General features: G+C 42.2%; 1 protein-coding gene across 1 annotated transcript in view; it reads left to right on the top strand.

Moving 5' to 3' along the window:
- The window catches only part of SPTLC3 (serine palmitoyltransferase long chain base subunit 3), a 110,793-nt gene that overhangs the window by 36,441 nt on the left and 55,229 nt on the right, over nucleotides 1–19,123 (top strand). The window contains exon 2 of the mRNA XM_066622452.1: nucleotides 16,408–16,599. Within this exon, the coding sequence (XP_066478549.1) occupies nucleotides 16,408–16,599 (192 nt within the window). The remainder of the gene's footprint in view (nucleotides 1–16,407; nucleotides 16,600–19,123) is intronic.

Below are 19,123 nucleotides of genomic sequence, written 5' to 3'. Positions count from 1 at the left end.
CTCAGCAGGCATCATGAGTGGTATTCTGCCCTCTGTATGAAACACCCCTGCAGTCACATAGACACCCCTAGTCTATGTGAATGCAGTACATTGGAACTGATTTTTTTGGCCTTAGCATACGTTCTTTAAAACTGTCACAGAGACCCACTTGCCATTTGGTTACCCGCGCACAAATTTGGAGATGACCCTTTGGACCTTGCTTTGGTTTTTGTTAGTCTGAATAGTTTGGTGTCCTCTGCAAACTTGATCACCTTGCTGTTTACCCCTAACTTTAAGATTTATGAACGAGTTAAAAAGCATCAGTCCCATTACATGTCCTTGAGGATCCTACTGCCCTTCACAGTGACAATTGCCCAGTTCTTCCTACTCTCTACTTTCTGTTCTTTAACAAATTGCTGGTCCATCAAAGCTTCTGCCCTCTTATTCCAGTTACTATACCTAGGGCACAATCCTAACCGGGTCTATTCAGAAGTAAGTCCTATTTTGTTCAGTGGTGCTTACTCTCAGGAAAGTGTGGTTAGGATTGCAGCCTTATTCAAAAACATTTGGTGAGGAACTTTGTCAAAAACATTTTGAAAGTCCAGTTATACAATGTCAGCAGGATTGCCTCTATCCACATGCCTTTTGACACTCTCAGACTGTGAGAAGGTTAATAAGGCCCGGGGGCCAGATGTAGCCCCAGCAAGCTTTTTATCCAGCCCTCAGGCTCTCAGCTGCTGAGCAGTGCTGAGGTGTTACTGCTGAAACAGCAGCCCACATGAAAGTTGGGCTCTCCCATATCTTGAAATATAATCAAGATTTGCGTATTTTCTCTTTGCAGTTAAGGAGAACAAAATGCTGATTTCTGGCCATCAGCTGCTTAATGACGTCACTTTCTGGTTTATGACGTCACTTCTGACCCTCAGCAGGCATCCTGAATGGTAACTTTGGCCCTCTGTATGGAACGAGTTTGACACCCCTGATCTAGAACCAGTAATTTACTAATAAGTAATTTGTCCATATACTCTAGAACAGGGGTGTCAAACATGAGGCTCGGGGGCTTGATGCGGCCCGTGGAAGCTTTTTATCTGGCCCTCAGGCTCTCAGCTGCTGAGCAGTGCTGAGGTGTTACTGCTGAAAGGGCAGCCCACATGAAAATTGGGCTCTTCATATCTTGAAATATGATCAAGATTTGCATATTTTTTCTTCTGTCGTTTGCAGCTAGTGAGTTCCTAGGTGAGAAAAAGTGCTTGTTTTTGGTTATGACCTGTTTAATGACATCACTTCCTCCCTAATTCCGGCCCTCGGCAGGCATCAGGAATGCTGTTTGGCCATCGGTATGAAAAGAGTTTGACACTCCTGCTCTAGAACAGTAGTTCCCAAACTTTTTTAGCACCGGGACCCACTTTTTAAAATGACACTCTATTGGAACCTGCTTAGGTTTACCAGACTTTTTAAAAAAGATCTTGAAAGAAATATTTTATTTATAAGTAATAACAACTAGAAAAAAGACTCTCAAACATTTCTTTCCCTATATTTACACATGCTTGTAAACTACAGGAGTGGAGCTCTTTGCAAGGTAATTAGCAGGTATAGTATTAGATTTTTTGAATAACCTCTGGATTTAAGGCAATTAGTTATCTGATCTTTCCATCACCCTTTGGTGACCCACCAAAAATCAGGTTGTGATCCACCAGTTGGTCCCAACCCAGAGTTTGGGAACTACTACTCTAGTACCACATCTCTTGTCGCTTCTGTTTGACTTCGTTCTTCAGATTACTTTCCTGAGAAAGTTCGTTCAGATATGGGTGTTTGCCCTACATGTTCTGTGCTGAAAAACAGATACAAAGAATTCATTCAGCTTTTCTGCAATATCCATTTTTTTTAACCTTACTTTTTATTTCTTAATTATCTAATGATCCAACCACCTCCCTGTCAGGTTTCTTGCTTTTGATGTAATTAAAAAAAAAACACATTATTTTTTGCCTTGATTCATTTTAGCCATGCACTCCTTGTAGTTTCATTTTGCATCTCTTATTGTCAACCTACTGTATTTTGACCAGTTTGTGTTCCTTTTTTGTCTTTTTTTGTGAGACTTTCACTTTCTGAAGGAAGCCTTACTGCCTTTTATTGTTCTTTGAGTCTCCACTTGTGAGCCATGCTGGTCTTTTCCTTGACCTGATGCCAGGTCTTACCAGCTGTTCCCCAAGTATTCCTGTGTGTCCAGTTCTAATTGTGAATAGCAGTGTTAACTGCCTGTTGGGAAACAACCACAGGCAAGTGGATCTGGCTCTACTAGTGGCAGAAAACTGGGGCCAGTAGTTGTTCAAAGGGGTTTAAATAGGTGTCTAAAGTCATTCCAAAGTCAGTCTCTAAGATTTGGCCTACCAAGGCCAACCTTACAATTACAAATACAGCTTATCTGGCATCTTGGGATGAGTGACATTCAGGGGAGGGTGGTATAAATTTCCATCCTACATGTTTACATTGTATAGGTTAGAACAGTGTTTCTCAAAGTTTGTCCTCCACCATACCACTCTACATGGTCCACCAATTCAAAATACAATCAGAAGTAACTGGTGATGACATAATCACCAGTTACTTCTTGGTTGGGAGGCTAGATGAGACATGACAAACACCAGTAAAAGGCTCAGGGTGGAAGGAGGGGCTTTTACGAGTATGGAAAATCATGCCTTGGAGCTCTGCCCATGGAGCCAAGCCTCCCACCATTTGCTGCATCATGTTCCTGGTCTTGCTGCTGGGCAGCAGAGATCCAGAGGTCCCCCAAGAACCACCTGACACCACCTCAAATACCACTGGTGGTACCCATGCTACTGGATGAGAAAGTTTCACTTAGAATATACAACCATGTTCTAGAGAGTTAAAACGCTTTGGACAGGTAAAATGGGGAAATAGGCTGCTGCTGAGCAGAATATTCAGTAGTCCGGAGATAAAATAGGGTCAGAATCACAATTAGGCCTGTCAAGCATGAACCCATAGCATACATGATATCCTCCTAGGGATGGATTCATCCCAACAGTCATATGAGTAGTGGTGTTATGTAACTAGTAGAAGAAACTTTAGTCACTCAGTGACTCTATACGTGACCTGCATATACAGGTGATGTACTATAGTATTGTCACCTATCTCTGTATTTTCTTACAGTAGTTCTGTGTGATGCAACACATGCAGCAGCCAATGGTGTTTCCCCCAAGCCCCTGCAAAAATGTCCAGTGGGCAGGACAAGTGAGAGAGAATGTTGTACAAGTCTCAGTTCATGTAGGCACTTCTTTCTTGTTGTCGGGCTTTCTCTTAAGCCATTTCCGCCTAATGTTGGATATATACAACAGGGACCAAATGTGTACACCTGTGGGTCAGGCAAAAATGGATTAAGCTCCTGCAATAACACAGGAAGCAGTTAGGAAAGTCCATCGGTCAGTGTGAGAGGAGGAGGAAATGCCATGTATGTTAAGAGATTTCTCACACCTGCCAATGATTAGAAAATCTGTTGGCCAGTGGAGGGGGAAGAGCTTCTTTTTCTTACCTATACAATAAAGTAGGGCATTGCTGGGTGCACCATAGTAGGAGTACAGAACCTAGCCTGGCCCCCAGATCCAGTGCAGCTTGATGCTACCCTTGAGATAAACAATTTTAGAATGCAACATGGTGTTGTGAGACTTGAATTTCATGTTGTGAATAAATGTGGCACTGCAGCAGTGTTTCCCAAACTTAACCTCATCGCTACGCCCTAGTACCCAGAAGGAAGTGGCAAGGATGTGTGACATGATTGCACAATTATGTTATCACCTGGGTTGGGAGGCCAGATGTGACCCTACAAACAGCAGTACAGTAACAGTAAAAGGCTTGGGTTGAGTGGGAGGGAGGGCTTTTTCAAGCACCGAAAACTGCACAGGAGCTCTACTGGGTGGCGGGCCTCCTGTGACGCCCCATGAGTGCCTTGTGACGCCCCAGGGCATTGTGACACACACTTTGGGAACCTCTGCACTAGAGCCAGGCCTTGAGACAATTTAGCTATTTTGCCTGAAATGGGCAAAAGACAGTTAACCAGTGTTGATGGCCCAAGAAATTCCTTGAATGGTAGGCTCTATCAGGGACCCTCAAGTAGATCTACACTAAAAAGTATTTGGTGCTAAAAGGAAAATAGTTTTGATACCTTCTTAAACTTAGGACCTACATCCATTATGCCCATACGTCCTTGAAACCTGTGTTCAGCCAGCAGGTCTGCACTGCCTCTATGAGTGTCTCTTACCACTAACTCAGTGCTGCCAGATACCTAGGATTGCTCTGAACAATATAAAAATTGATCATCTTGTTCCACTTCCAGAAGCTTAGCCATGCTAGTCTGTTACATTAATGCAGGATCTGCCTGACTCAATCTGTTCTCACACCCTTAGAGGACAAACCCTATTTCTTGAAGGGAAGTGCAGTCAGGGGAGGCAGAACTTCACCAGACCCAACAAGTTAAAAGCCCAAGGACCCAACAATGGAAAAGGGTACCTTGTCTTTCCTCTCTGCTTTCTTCTCGAGCAGAGTCAGTGAGTTAAGCAGTATACATGCACCCGCTTTATAATACACAGGGAGGCAGCTAGCAGCTGATTCACTGCAATCATGGCTCTTCCAATGAAAACCAGGCAGGGTGCCTGCACCAGCAAACTCTGGGTAGGCAGCAGGCAGAGCTGCCTCAGATTGCTCCATATACATAGAAAGAAAAGCAGCAGGGATCATGTGCAGGTAGCCTGCTGCTGTATAGCGCACCAGGGGAGGCAGGTGTTGTGCTGCCACAGGGAAGGGGTATTTCTGTTCTTGCTTTCTGTAGCTCTAGAGTGGGGGAAGGTGAGGTTTTTAAAAATTTATTTCCAGGGGGTGTGCGCATGTATTCAAGTCCCTGTGCCTCCCTGGGTCTGGACCTTACTGTACATCAGTGGTCTATTGCTACTTCTTGCCTGCTCCCATGTCATTTTTGAAGATGGTAGAAATCCATTAGGTCCTCTTGGTGTGACTCTCTTACCTCCTTCTTTGTCATTTATTTCACATGGCTTCTTGACAGATCAAGTTTTTGTGTACCAAAAAACAGCAGCGAACAAGTGTTCTTATTCTATTAGATCTTCCATCACATCTTAAAAAGATGAAAGGACGATCTTAGGAAGCTGCCTTGTACTGAGACAGGCCATTGGTATGTTTAGGCCTTTATTGTCTGGAAATGCCTTGCCATGTTCTTAAAAAGGGGTCTTTCCCATTCCTTAGATTGAAACTGTGCTCTACCACTGTGCTCTACCACTGAGAAGATTGAAACTGTGCTCTACCACTGAGCCACATCCACAAAATAGATGAAAACCTGCACACAAGATTGGTAATCCAAGTCTGAAGTGTTGTGTTAGACAGTTGTACTAATATCTTGCAGCAAAATGTGGTGCCTTTCTGCCCTCTTTTTAAAAAAACAAAAAACTAGGAAAAATTATTAGGCTGGTATTGGAACTTTAAAATTTTATTATTATTATTATTATTATTATTATTATTATTATTATTATTATTATTATTATTATTATTAACAACAGTATTTATATACAGTGATGCCTCGCAAGACGAATGCCTCGCGCAACGAAAAACTCGCAAGACGAAAGCGTTTTGCGATTTTTTTGGTGACTCATAAGACGAATTTTTTTTGCACTTTTTTTTGTTTTGGTTTGTTTGGTTTAGCTTCACAAGACGAAATTTTCACAATACGAAACTATTCGCGGAACAAATTAATTTCGTCTTGCGAGGCATCACTGTACCGCTTTTCAACTAAAAGTTCACAAATTGGCTTACAGAGAAAAATCAAATAACTAATGGCTAAAATTACATCCACAAATTCTTGCAAAAACAGAATGGCTGAGGCAGTTGCACAAGCTGTGCTGTTATCTTATGTAGTAGTTTTTCTCTTGCAGTCAGGCAACTGGATGCAGACATGGGAAACGCATAACCCCCATTTCCTCTAATGTTCTGCTATGTTGTCTCTGCGATCTATCGGGTGGGGGCAGGAATAGGGCTTTCTTGGAAATTCTCCTTGTTTGCAAGCTGTGCCTGCAGTGCAGGTGGACTGTACTTTCTACTGTTTTAGAAAATAGTACACAAATATTTAACTTAAAAATTGTTAACATTGAGTACAAGGCCACTTGCATTAAATGCCACACAGCTTGGATCTAAGGTACAGTACTTAGGCCTAGAGAGTTGTGTGCATGTTCAGTGGAACAGTCTCCAAATCTTCCTTCATCATATAGAACTAGCCATGCAGTGCTTTAGATACAGTTAGTTGAATAGGTAGTTTTAGTCTTCGTGTCAGATTGTATTGCCTTCTAGTTGTTATCTCAACAACTGACTTCTGGTTGTTATCCCAAGAACTTGATTTTAAAATATAGACTTATATCTGGCTCTCTGTATAAAAGCAAGTTGCTTATTTTATAGACAAGTTCCCAGAGTATTCCAAAGAGCAAGGGTTAGTTGTTGAGAATGAATGGGTGTTTACATTATGTAATTTTGATAGTCATGCTTTTGAGAACCAAACCAACTGCTGAGCTAAAAAAAATTATACATAAAATGTTGCCCAGGTATAGGCTCAACTGGAGATTCTGATGAACTGCAGGCTAGTGTTGCCTGGGTCATAATACTTGTGTTGACTTGTAGTTCCTCTCCCTACTAACACCTAAGGCAACAAAGAGACATCCTTAATTTCCAAAGGCCTTTCTTAAACCATTGGTTTACTATGGGCGCAATCCTAACCCCTTATGTCCGTGCTTTCCAGCACGGACATAAGGGCAATGCAGCTCCAAGGTAAGGGAACAAACATTCCCTTACTTTGAGGAGGCCTCCATGAGTCACACCCAACTGCAGGATGCAGCACATGTCCCATTGGCACAGCTGTGCCAGTGCTGGAAAGTACTGACATAAGGGGTTAGGATTGCGCCCAAAATGTCTAGGAAATCAGTCCTTAACTTGATGTGTTTAATGTTGGGTCATAGATTCAGGGCACAATCCTAACCCACTTTCCAGCACCGGCATAAAGGCAATGCAGCTCGGAAACAAACATTCCCTTACTTTGAGGGGGCTTCTGTGAGTGCCCCCCCAACTGCAGAATGCAGCACACATCCCATTGGCACAGCTATGCCAGTGCTGGAAAGTGGGTTAGGATTTGGGCCTCAGTTATATACGTGTAGGCATTGCTCAAATGTGTTTCTGTTTAAGAACTTGATTATGATAGACTCTATTATAGCTGATGTTTTCGAATCTCTGATTTTTAAATAAAATATTCCCTTCTTAAAATTCTACTCTGATCAGTTCTACTTCACTAAATGCAGTGAATGCTTCTACCCTCTGAACTCAGAGGTGTATTACTGCCTTGAGAAACAAGTTGTCCCCTGCATTGCCTTGTTAAACAACAACCGGACATGTTTCATGGAGGAAGGGAAGAGGAGTTGTGTGCTCATCTGGACAAAAATAATCATCATTGGTAATGCTCTTGATGCATGACATGTTGGGTTATGTGAACTACGGCAGTAACTGCATGTGAAAGTGGAGGGGAAGAACTGAAGATGAAATTAAGGCACAGAGTATATAGTTGTTCAGAAGCTAGCACCACTGTGCAACAGAACTACTGCAAGCAGGAGAGGGATTTAGACCACCAGGATAGGATTGTAATAGCTTTTGTCTGATATAGGGTTGTGTGTAGTGCTCAAGTTTGTCAGTACTGAAAATACATGCTTCAAATTCTTGTGTGCAGCAGAAGGCCACGCAGCATTGCTACTGCTTCTAAGCATCCCCAGTCCTCAGCATGATCTACATTAAGAAAAAAGCTTTAAAGTGGTTTTCAGTTGAAGCTTTCTTCCTAGTGGAAATAGCCCAGCAGGGCATGATTTAGACCAGGGGTGCCCAAACCCTGGCCCTGGGGCCACTTACAGCCCTCAAGGACTCCCAATCCGGCCCTTAGGGAGCCCCAAGTCTCCAATGAGCCTCTGGTCTGCCAGAGACTTGCTGGAGCCTGCACTGGTCTGATGCAACTGCTCTCAGTGTGATGGCCAACTGTTTGACCTCTAGCATGTGCTGTGGGACAAGGGCTCCCTCCACTGCTTGTTTTTCACATCTGTGATACAGCAGCAGCAAACGAAAGGCTGGCCTTGCTTTGTGCAAGGCCTTTTATAGGCCTTGAGCTACTGCAAGACCTTCATTCATTCATATAAGTTCCATCTCTAATATATTCACTTATGTAAATTTATTCAAATTTGAAATGTAAATTAATTCTTTTTTTCCTGCCCCCCCCCCAGAGAGATGATGTGGCCCCCCTGCCAAAAAGTTTGGACACCCCTGATTTAGACAAATGTTAAAGATCCTCTCCCCACATTTTTCGGCCTGAACATGCATGTGTACACTATTTGAAAATTAAAGAAAAAATATGAGTCAGAAATACACATTGAAATTAACATGTCTTTACCCTAAATGAATTGAACAGTTAAGCCTAATCAGGATAAGGTTAATGTCAATATGTACCTGAAGGAACTTTTTTCATTCTTTTTCATTACTAAATGAAATATGGCAGAAGCACCCATCATACATAGGTTTCATTAAGAACACACTGTAATAAGCTTTTTAAAAGCAATTATTAATACTGAACTATATATCTTGCAAAAAATGTCTGTCATGTAATCCATTATCTTCAGGATTATGCCTAGCAAAACTGGAAAGGGGAGGGCAGCTTTATATCCAATATACATGTATATATTATATGAAACTGAATTGGTTGAGCACTTCAGCTTTCTCAAATTCCTGATTGCAAAATCCAAAACTGACGTTTCATTCTTAGTCAGCACCTGCAGAGTTGATGAAAGTACCTGGAACAAGTTTAGTCTCCTCAACTTGTATAGTGTATAACCACAGTAGCAAACCACATGCTTCTGAATGGTCTAATTTTTTTCAGCCTAGTGCTGATGTAAATGATCAATCCGTTTATGGTTGAAAAGTACATTGCAGTGCTTTTTGCATCAGTATTGGGAAAAGTTTTGGCATGTACTTCTGTATAATCTTGTTGAGCTTGTATCACTGCGCAATGCTGCCTTCTTGTTTTAAAAAGTGAATTTTTTGTTTTGGGGCAGAGTAGTTATTCTTGTCCCTTGTCTCCACTTGTCAAGGTGTGCTAACCCCACTCTCACGGCACCTTTGACTTTAAGGTCCAAGGTGCACTCAAGGGGAGAGGGAGAAATGCAGAAATGGCTGTTCTACTGTAAAGACTGTCACAAGCCCATGTAGCAGCATTGATACCCTGAGAGTAAATGTGGCAATACTTTTATCCAGGAAGATTTCAAGCCTTCCAGGATTTGGGCCCAATTTCATAACCTGTAATAAAGTTTCTTTGGTATTGCTAGAGCAATTTGGCAAGAGAGCAACAAGAAATCCAGCCAGAAATGGCTCATAAACTTGTCATGCTGAGGCACGCGTTCCTTTGCAAACAGGTCTGCTTAATTTTGCTTGCGTTGAAAGGCTAAGGCATCATAAACACCATTCTTCATAATCTTGTCAAGGCCTTCAAAACTGATGCCAGCTTCTTAGCATGCTGACAGTTTGTCATATTACACTGAAGATCACACACTCCGCTACTGTTGATGCAAGTGCAAAGTGGGTCATACTTTTCTAATGGAGAACCTTCCCCTACAGGAAGTCCCTTACAGGACTGCCTTTGTTAAATTAAAAAGATTGTTTTCATATAAAATTACAACTTGAGGCCATTGCTACTTTGGCCAACTCTGATAGTCTCCCACTGAGCATGATTGTTTTGTCTTAGTCCTTCTAATCTTGATTTGGTTTGTATTCTGATTAGGATAGTGACCCCAAGTGATAACAGTATAAGTACATCAGAGTGTAAACGCCTCTCATTCTGAAAAATAAGTGATAGACAATGACACACTTTCTTGCTGTGCTTGGGTTTGCAACTATATGGGATTAAGGAGTAGGAATGACTTTAAACTTTTTGTGTGCTACAGTCTTGATTGTACAATCCAGGACCAGTCCAAGACCTCCTGATGCCTAAGGCGGCATGCCAAATGCTGCCCCTCCTTATGTGATGCTGTGCCAATCTCTGCTCTTCCACTTTCCAGTATTCTCAGCACTCTCCTCCAAATATCCTTTCTCCTTTCCTTTTCCTTTCTTCGTTTTCCAGTCCAGCATGTGGAAGGAGGAGCAGTGAAGGAAAGAAAGTGGACAGAGACAAGCACTTTCTACCAATCTGCTGTCTCATGCAACAGCTTCAGTTGGCCTCATGTGGTCCTTTAGATAAGAGGCAGATAAGTTAAAGGAATTTACAAAGTTTTCCATATATAAATAACAAAATGTATCTCAGCCACATAATCTAGAATCAGACTTCCAAGTCAGAGCAGACAAAACTTTTTCTATAAGACTGCATATTTCCTCAGTTCTCTGCCTTTTCCCTCAAATACCTACTCAAGTCAAGTTTATTAGGTTGATCAGCACATAAGCCATACACCTATTTATCTAAAATCTTAAAACCACATAGAAACAGAATTTGGCTACATCCACAACACACTCTTTACAAAGACTACTTAACAGTAATTTCAGTCTTAAAGAATTCGAAAACAGATAATTTATGTATCCATTTCTTTAAGAATCTATCTCTCCCTGCTGTATATTTTGGGCATCGGAAAAGGATATTCATCGGGGTATCTAATTCAGATAAGGGACAATCACAATAACACTGCTTGGGCGGTATCCTTTGATAACGACCATTCATTTGTGCAGCTGATAAAGCATTACATCTTGCAATCATATAAGCACGCCTCAACTTGAGAACTGTCAGTACTCGTAAAAATAGATGGGTAATGAAAATTTGGTGGGAGATTTAATTCCGAAATAAGAAGGGGAGCATTTACGCTTAGCCGCCCTTCAAAGGCCATCCCAAACTTGAATTAATAGCTCTTCAACAAGCAGTGAATGGCTTCTTCCACTAAATTTTTCTAGTGACTGTAGGCCCAGCTCACATATTTTCATATTAATTTCATTAATATGAAATACCTGCTCAGGGATTCCCAAAAGTTTGCTTTGCAATGCCTTAGGACATCACAGCATGCTCACAGGGGGGCAACATAGGATATCCCCAGTCACCCCTCCTACCTGTTACCCCTTGGCACCACCATCTTGGATCTCATGAGATTTGGGTACCGTCCTCTTGGATCTCCTGCCAGTCACAAGGCCTCAGGTCTGATCTGTAGGGGAACAGGTTCTCCAGACAAGTACTAGAGAACTGGGGCGGGAGGGACAGAAGATGGGAAGCTCCATCTTGGACATATTGAAGCAAGCAGGCTGAAATGTTAGGCTGCTGAAAATACAGGATGGGGATGGAAGGAGAATGTTTTGAGGTGGACAGTCAGAGAATGAGTATCATACTCAAATAGGTGTTTCTGAAAATACTGGTAAAGATTCAAATAGTATCGGCATTTCAGGTGTTTTTGAGTTTTAAGTCTTTACCAGTAGATCTATCTTTCATTCTAAGTGTAGCCGTCTGTAACTTTGCTCCTTAGTACTTCAAGTGATTTTAGTCTTTTGATAATGCCCTACACTGTGAGGGCCAAAATGTTAGGAGGATAATTGAAACCTTCTGAATGGGGTCAAAAATCCCCCCCCCAAACTTTTCATTTCAAATGAATTAAATTGCATCAAATGGCAAGTGGAGATCAGTTTTGAATTACTCCCCCGCCCCCCACCGCTGCCCATGTTCAGACTGTCCTGCAAATGGAAAATACTACAACAGGTAAGGCCTTTCTCTCTGTTTTTTGTTAGGGAATTTTTATGTACAGTGCTTTTAGGAAAGTGATAACTCCCCAACCCTGCATTCTGAAGTGGTACGGTCTCATTCACACTTCAGGTTTCTGCATGTAAAGACCCAGAAGCAAGAGGGTATTGTCCAGTGGGGGGGGGGGAGGGTCGGAGGGCAAACATCCCAGGTGCCATGTCTGTAGGCCCCTGTGAGGGCGGCCCCGCTGCTGCCACCTCTGGAGCCATTCTGTGGGCTGGCAAAGCCCAGTGCTGCATCCCCAGGTGCTCTGAAAGCCTTCTGAGAGCGCCCTGAAATGGTGCTTCCAGTTTTCATAAGAAAACCGGAAATACTGTTTAACAGTGCTCCAGAGGCCTCGGAAGACTTTCAGAGCTCTTGGGAATGTCACACAAGACTCTGTACGGCTGGGTAGGTCTCCTCTGGGGTGGGGGCACAGCGGTATGTTGCATCCTGTACCCCGGGGTGGCATAGGGGCCAGGTCCACAACTGGTATTGTCAATGGTTGCTTCACAGCTCTGCAACTTTTCTTTGTAAAGTTTGCCAAAGTCAGAGTTTCTGGATGTAACCAATGAGTTGTTAGGTAGGCAAGAATTTTTAATGGTTGAGGAGAAGTGTAAGTGTTTAGATAGCAATACTGAATACGTGGCATTAGATTTGTCATCTGTTAAAATATGTAGAGAGTTTTTGTTGCTTGCCCCAGAGCACTGGATAGAAAATTCTGAGAAGTATATTATAAATCTCAAGTACATTTTATGCAAATTGAGTTGAAAGCCAACATTGTTAGGCTAGGATTGAGAATTGGTGTACTTGAACATAGAGACCTGGTTCCAGATTCCTATGTGGGCATGAAACTCACTAATTGAATGGGAAACCAATTCCTTCCCCATTCCATATCACTCAGGGTGGCTGTAAATTAAAATGGGGTAATCTCGTGGATTACCCTGAGCTTTTTAGAAGTAGGAAGAAATACAAATATGATAGACCAGTGTTTCTCAAACTGTGAGTCGGAAGCCAATTCCAGGTAAGTCCACATTCATTTCAGTATTTTATTTTTAATATATCAGACTTGATGCTACTATGGTATGTGACTGCATTTGGGGAAATGTTACAGATCTGTACTTTTATCAGGCTACTATGTTTTTAACTTTTAACAATGGTGGTAAATGGGACTTACTTCTGTGTAAGTGTAGGTAGGATTGCAGCCTAGGATTTATTAAAAATTTTCCTGCTTGATGATGCCACTTCCGGTCATGACATCACTTCAGGTGGGATCCAACAGATTCTCATTCTAAAAAGTGGTTCCTGGTGCTAAAAGTTTGAGAACCACTGTATAAACTGCATGCTAGACAACTTGTGTAAAACTTGAGCAATGAAAAGGAGACATCAAAGTAGATGTTGCAAAAGTTATATTTACTTATCTCAAGAGGAAATGAGGCACTCTGAACTAATACTACTTCCTATTGGCATAGAGGTTTTGCAGGATTGTTTGGCAATGTATGAATATGTCACACATGTGCTTTAGTGTTCCTCCTACACAAGAAAGCATTGCATAGGGCATATACAACTTTACAACATCTGTGAACGTGTCTGTGCATGCCCTTTGAAGTCATGCATTTCACCTGAAGTACTAAGGAGGATGCATTAGAACTAGATCTTAATTATTTTTGCACCTGTACTTAAAGGTACCTAAACACAAACAGGAAATGGAAGTGCACTTAAATATTCTTCCCTTAAAGGAATGACAGTTCTTCCCTTTAAGGACTGACAATTCCCTTAAAGGAATGACACTTGATCAATTTGTCTAACTTACAAACATGAAATAATTTTTCAAATTACTCAAATTTCAGAACTGACCACAAGAACAATATTTATCAAGCCATGGGGTTGGCAAATTTTAAGCTTCTGGGAGTTTTGTTGTGTTGGGTTTTGCCCACAGCCTTGGGAACTCCTAGTGCAGTGGTTCTCAAACTGGGGCGTTGAGATAGCACTCTGCCCCCTTAAAGGGCAGAGGGAAGGCAGTGATGCAATCCCAGGGATCGCATTGCTAAGGGGGACACAGGGTCTGGCATGTACTTACCAGTCACTGCAGCAGCCTTCTGGGGGTGCAAGGACCCCTGCGTGACCCTCCACAGGGCTCCCCAAGCCTTACAAATTGAAAGTGGAGTGATCACACCCCACTTCCGGTTTGCAATCGCAAACCTGAGGTGGGGCACAGTTGCTCCACTTTCATTTTCTAAAGGTTGGGGAGCTGTGGAGGGTCGGGCAGGGCTCCCTGCACCCCCGGGAGGCTGCTACAGGGACCGATAAGTACATACCAGTCCCTGTGCCCCCCCTTAGCAATGCGATCCTTGGGATTGCGTTGCTGCCTTCCCCACTCCCCCGTACACACTTACATCAGTTCTCGAGCTCCCTGGGAGTTTGAGAACCGCTGTCCTAGTGCAAAATGATGACTTGGGGAGGAGGAACCAGGCACAGAATTTTAGCATATGTTTTAGGGCTCAATCCTAACTTGCCCTTTTTATGTCAATAAAGGTCTTACTGAACTGAACTGAACTTGCCCTGGAACAGGCAAGCAGGTGGAAATGTGCTGTATCTCGCGCAAGTTTGGATATGGTTGTGGCTCGACCCAAGGCAAGGGGAAAGAATTTCGCTTACCCTGTATTGCACTGCAGCAACCCCAATGGGGCTACTTAGATCTGCGCCACCTAAAGAGGTGGCGCAAATTCGAGCAGCCCTGGGCTGCCCAAGAATGGGGCTAGGATCCGGCATAAGTGCCAGATCCTGACCCCACTCCCTGCCTGCCCAAAACGCCTCCTCCCCACACCCCCGGATCCCCTGGAGAGGCCAGCACAAACTTACCAGTCCTGAAGCCCATGTCAGCACAAGGAGGCCAGTCCACGTCCGTGCGCTGGCCTCCCCTACTCCCAAGGCGGTGCAAATGTGCCCAAGTGTGCATTAGTATTGCGCCTTTAGTTGTATTTACATGCATACCTACCTCAGTAGTGAACTCTGCTAAATAAATGAACTGGGATCTGAACCTGGAGGTAGAAGCTGAGAAAGACACAAATTCAAAGACACAAGAACAAATTCAAACTGCCAAGATCAGGAGCAGGCAGAAGGTTCAGGAATGACTATAGACCATCATCAGCACTACCAATACTTGTGGAGCTTCTGTCTGCTCCTGGTCTAAATGTATGTGTGCTTTGTGACTTGCTTTACAATTTTTTTCTTGTACTTTTCTAAATATGAATTTATGCTTACTTCTCCATGTGGGCATTCCCATTTACCCAGTGGGCAATTCTAAACATAGTTAGCAAAATACCTAGATTTGTGAAACTTGTTTTCCTTTTACAATTAACTGACTGGAATGCAATTTCATAGACTGCAGTCAACCAAGATTAAAAAGAGATTGGTGATAAAGTTGAGTTTGAATTTACTTTGAAAATCAGCCAGTACAGTCTTACTGTGATTCACCTTAATAGACCCTTGCTCTTATAGTTATCACTTTACCAGAGAGCTAGAGGAATACCTCCTCATCTGGTTAAGCAGGATTCCTTTCCCTACATTCCACTCATGTCTGTAATTGTTAATGTCCTATGTGTGGGGTTTTTCCCCTTAAACACCTGCCAGATTTTTTTCCCTCATATCCTGACAGCATGATGCTGAAAAGCAAAGTGTGTTCACAGAGTGTGTATTAGTGATTATGTATAATTATAACATGTCTTAAGGCAGCTGCTTGCTTCAGAATACAATTGGTAACATTTTTCTGAAATGTTACTGATTAAGGTTGCTTCTCTTGTCCACTTGTCTTAATATACATGCTGAAACTGTTTTAGAAAAAGAAAGAGTTGGCTAATATCAGAGTACTAAGACTATTGTCTTGAGGGCTGCCATAAAGAAGTAGGGGCCAAATCCTATCCAACTTTCCAGCCCTGGTGTAGTCATGCCAATGGGGTGTACACTGCATCTTGTGGTGGGAGACTAGTTATGGAGGCCTCCACAAGTTAAGGGAACATTTTTTCCCTTGCCTTGGGGCTGCACTGCAGTTGCACCAGCACTGGAAAATTGCATAGGATTGGGACTTAGGTCACCAATAAAGGCATTCATCCATAGATATGCTCCACCATTTCTTCTTGGTGGCACGTTAAATATATTCTGCAGCAATAGTCCAGGTCAGTAGTATATAAGGTAGCTCTGATTTCTAAGGGAAAAAAATTGTGACTTGCTCTCCAAGAACTATCTTTTTCCCTGCACTTATCTCGTTTGTCTCATGTAAATATTCTGGAACTGTCTAAAAAGGACAGCAGTACTGGATCAGTTCTAAAATTAGAAAAACTGCATTTCTCTGTAAAATAAGCCAAGTACACATTGCAGACTGATCAACAGGCTTCAATCTTGTGCACATATTCCTGGGAGAAGGCCCCATTGAACACAGTGGAACATACTTTTCAGTAGACCTGCCTAGATTGGCCTGTGAATTGTGTAATTTGGGTTGGTTTATAGTATTTGTATGTTCATTGAACTCTTCAGTTTTACAACACACTGTAGCTTTGTAGACAGAACCATTTTATGCGTATTTTATTTCTATTTTTCAGGAAAATGGTGTAGCAAATGGAGGCTTCTACAAAAAACCGTTTAAAGAGTCCTTTGAGCAAGCACCATTGTATGTTGCTGTTCTTACTGTTTTGGGTTTTGCACTAGCAACATTTTTTGGCTACGTTAGGGACCTATTCAGAATCTGTGGATTGGAAAACATCATCATAGCTGGAGAACGAGAAGAACAGAAGGTATGTGGGACTAAAATGTGGCAGATTTAAAATCTGTTTGTAGAATCTGGCAAGCATATAAGAAGAATCAAAATAATGTACTGTATGTCACTTTTCCCCTAAAACCTAAATCATGACATGAACAAAGTTGATAGTTCCATATTTTTGGGTCTGTATGTGCACTATGTGATATAAAGTGATTTTTTTTAAGCCTCTTCAAGGTAAAAAAATGCAGGACATAGTTATATGTTTGTTAGTATTCACAACATATTGTATGACATATTTACATTGGGTGACATCAACGTTATTTTTCACTTGCAAGATTTAATAATTCTGTTTAATAGAGTAGTGGTGCTTGAGAGTTTATTATGATTTTCCCAAAAACAAACTTAGTGGAAATTGAAATGTTTTTAATCATCTCAAGAACTGGGAAAAAGCCACTAGATAAACCTTAAAACTGCAAGCCTACTGGTCTCTTTCAGGTTTGTCTCAAGGTCCATCCTTGCAAAACTATTCATTGCTTGTTGATTCCAGATGTCTCGGTCACACATACTGTTTAATTATTCCAGCTAGAACTTTCATATCTCCTGACACATTCTTTTAAATAGAAATAGTTCACTTATTGTTGAAGAAAAAAATATTGTTGCAGCTTAAAGGCTAACACTTTTATTTAAACTATAAGCTTTCATCCGAAGCATGAAATGTTATCCTCTGTTAGCACAGATGTGTGTTAGATACAGCTATTTTTGCACATGTACATACATGGGTATAGGACAGTGCTTCCTAAGCTTACTTGCAATGTCCTTTTCATGGCAGATGGAATGCTTGGAATCTGGGAGTGAGTGTCAATGATGCAAAACGCATCACATGATGATGTCACCACCACTCCTGGGTTAGGCAACCAGAAGCAAACCTGCAGACAGCAATAAGAGGGTCAGGGCAGGCAGGAGGACTTTTCCAAGCGCATGAAAACTGCATGCAGCACCTCTGCCCACCACACCAGGCCTCCTACTGCTGTTTGCAGGCTTGGCCTCATTCCCAGGCAGCAGGCATCCCACAATACCCCAGTGAGTGCCTGGCCATTGTGACACACACTTTGGGAACTTGTGGTACAGAAGAAAATTTAGCAATGTGGCCAAATGGCCAGAAGTATAATCTAAAATAATTTTTATATAAAGCTTAAATGTGCAGTTATCCAACCTAAACTGGACCAGTAAGTGGTCAGAGTAAATGTCAGATAACATGAGGGAACATGAAACAGATCACAAATTAAATGGAAGAAATTAAGTTCCCTGGTGGAAGCTAGGGCATTCCTGACTGATGGGAATGTCCCTCGTTGCTCAGTGTAGGCAGGCCAGTCCAAAAGGAGGGGTGGAGCTCACTGTGCACGGGGACCAGACCCAGATTGTTCCTGCCTCGAGCACAGCCTATATATATTAAGATATATTAAATTGCAATATATTGAGTTTGCTGTTAATCTGAGCATGCAGGACTGGTCTGGGCAGCCAAGTGATTTAACCCAACATAAGGCTGCTTCCTACATCCACATGCTGGTCATGCGTCCCTTTTGCTATTCCTTTGAGAACTGTTTTCTGCCCCTCTTAATCCATATCTTTCCTCCCAGATACACCTTCAACTTGCCCAAATGCCACCAGCATCTAGCAAAAGAAATTCAAAATCTCCCTTTTGCAGAAAGAGGCAGGACAGGACGATGCCTTCACTATTGACACCCCCCCATCCTTCATTTCCTGTCTCTTTGGGAGTAGGAGCTTTGTCTTTTAGCCCACTAGAGGACTAAAAGTGCTTCTGCAGTCTGTAGATGATAATGCTGGTAATAATATGCATGCATGCACAGCTCTGTAGATAGTGTGTTGGATGAAGCAGAATGTCAGATAATCAAAATTTGGATAGCCGGGAGTCTTATGTACATAAAAACATAAGAAGAGCCCCACTGGATCAGGCCATAGGCCCATCTAGTCCAGCTTCCTGTTTCTCACAGTGACCTACCAAATACCCCAGGGAGCACACAAGACAACAAGAGACCTGCATCCTGGTGCCCTCCCTTGCATCTGGCATTCTGACATAGCCCATTTCTAAAATCAGGAGCCTGCACATCATGGATTGTAACTAGTGGTGGACTTTTCCTCCAGAAATTTGTCCAATCCCCTTTTAAAGGCATCTAGGCCAGATGCCATCACCACATCCTGTGGCAAGGAGTTCTACAGGCTAACTACACACTGAGTAAAGAAATATTTTCTTTTGTCTGTCCTAACTCTCCCAACACTCAATTTTAGTATCTATAAGATGAGCATAGTGCCATTTCATAACAGCTATAACTGATTATAGCAAAGCAAGGAAGATAGTCTTAAGCTACATTTTGTAGTGAAGGAGGAAACCATTTCTAGCTGAGAGTCATCAAACAATGAAAATTAGGTATAAACCAGTTCTGTGGGGTATCTGGTGTGGCATATGGATGTATTCCTACTATGTATGCACTGGATTCCTCTCCTACCATCTTCCCCAAATCTCATCTCAAGCAATGGTA

The sequence above is a fragment of the Tiliqua scincoides genome, chromosome 1, assembly GCF_035046505.1.
Source record: "Tiliqua scincoides isolate rTilSci1 chromosome 1, rTilSci1.hap2, whole genome shotgun sequence".
Taxonomy (NCBI): domain Eukaryota; kingdom Metazoa; phylum Chordata; class Lepidosauria; order Squamata; family Scincidae; genus Tiliqua; species Tiliqua scincoides.
Note: the sequence above shows the minus strand (reverse complement) of the source record. Positions and strands in the feature narration are given on the sequence as shown.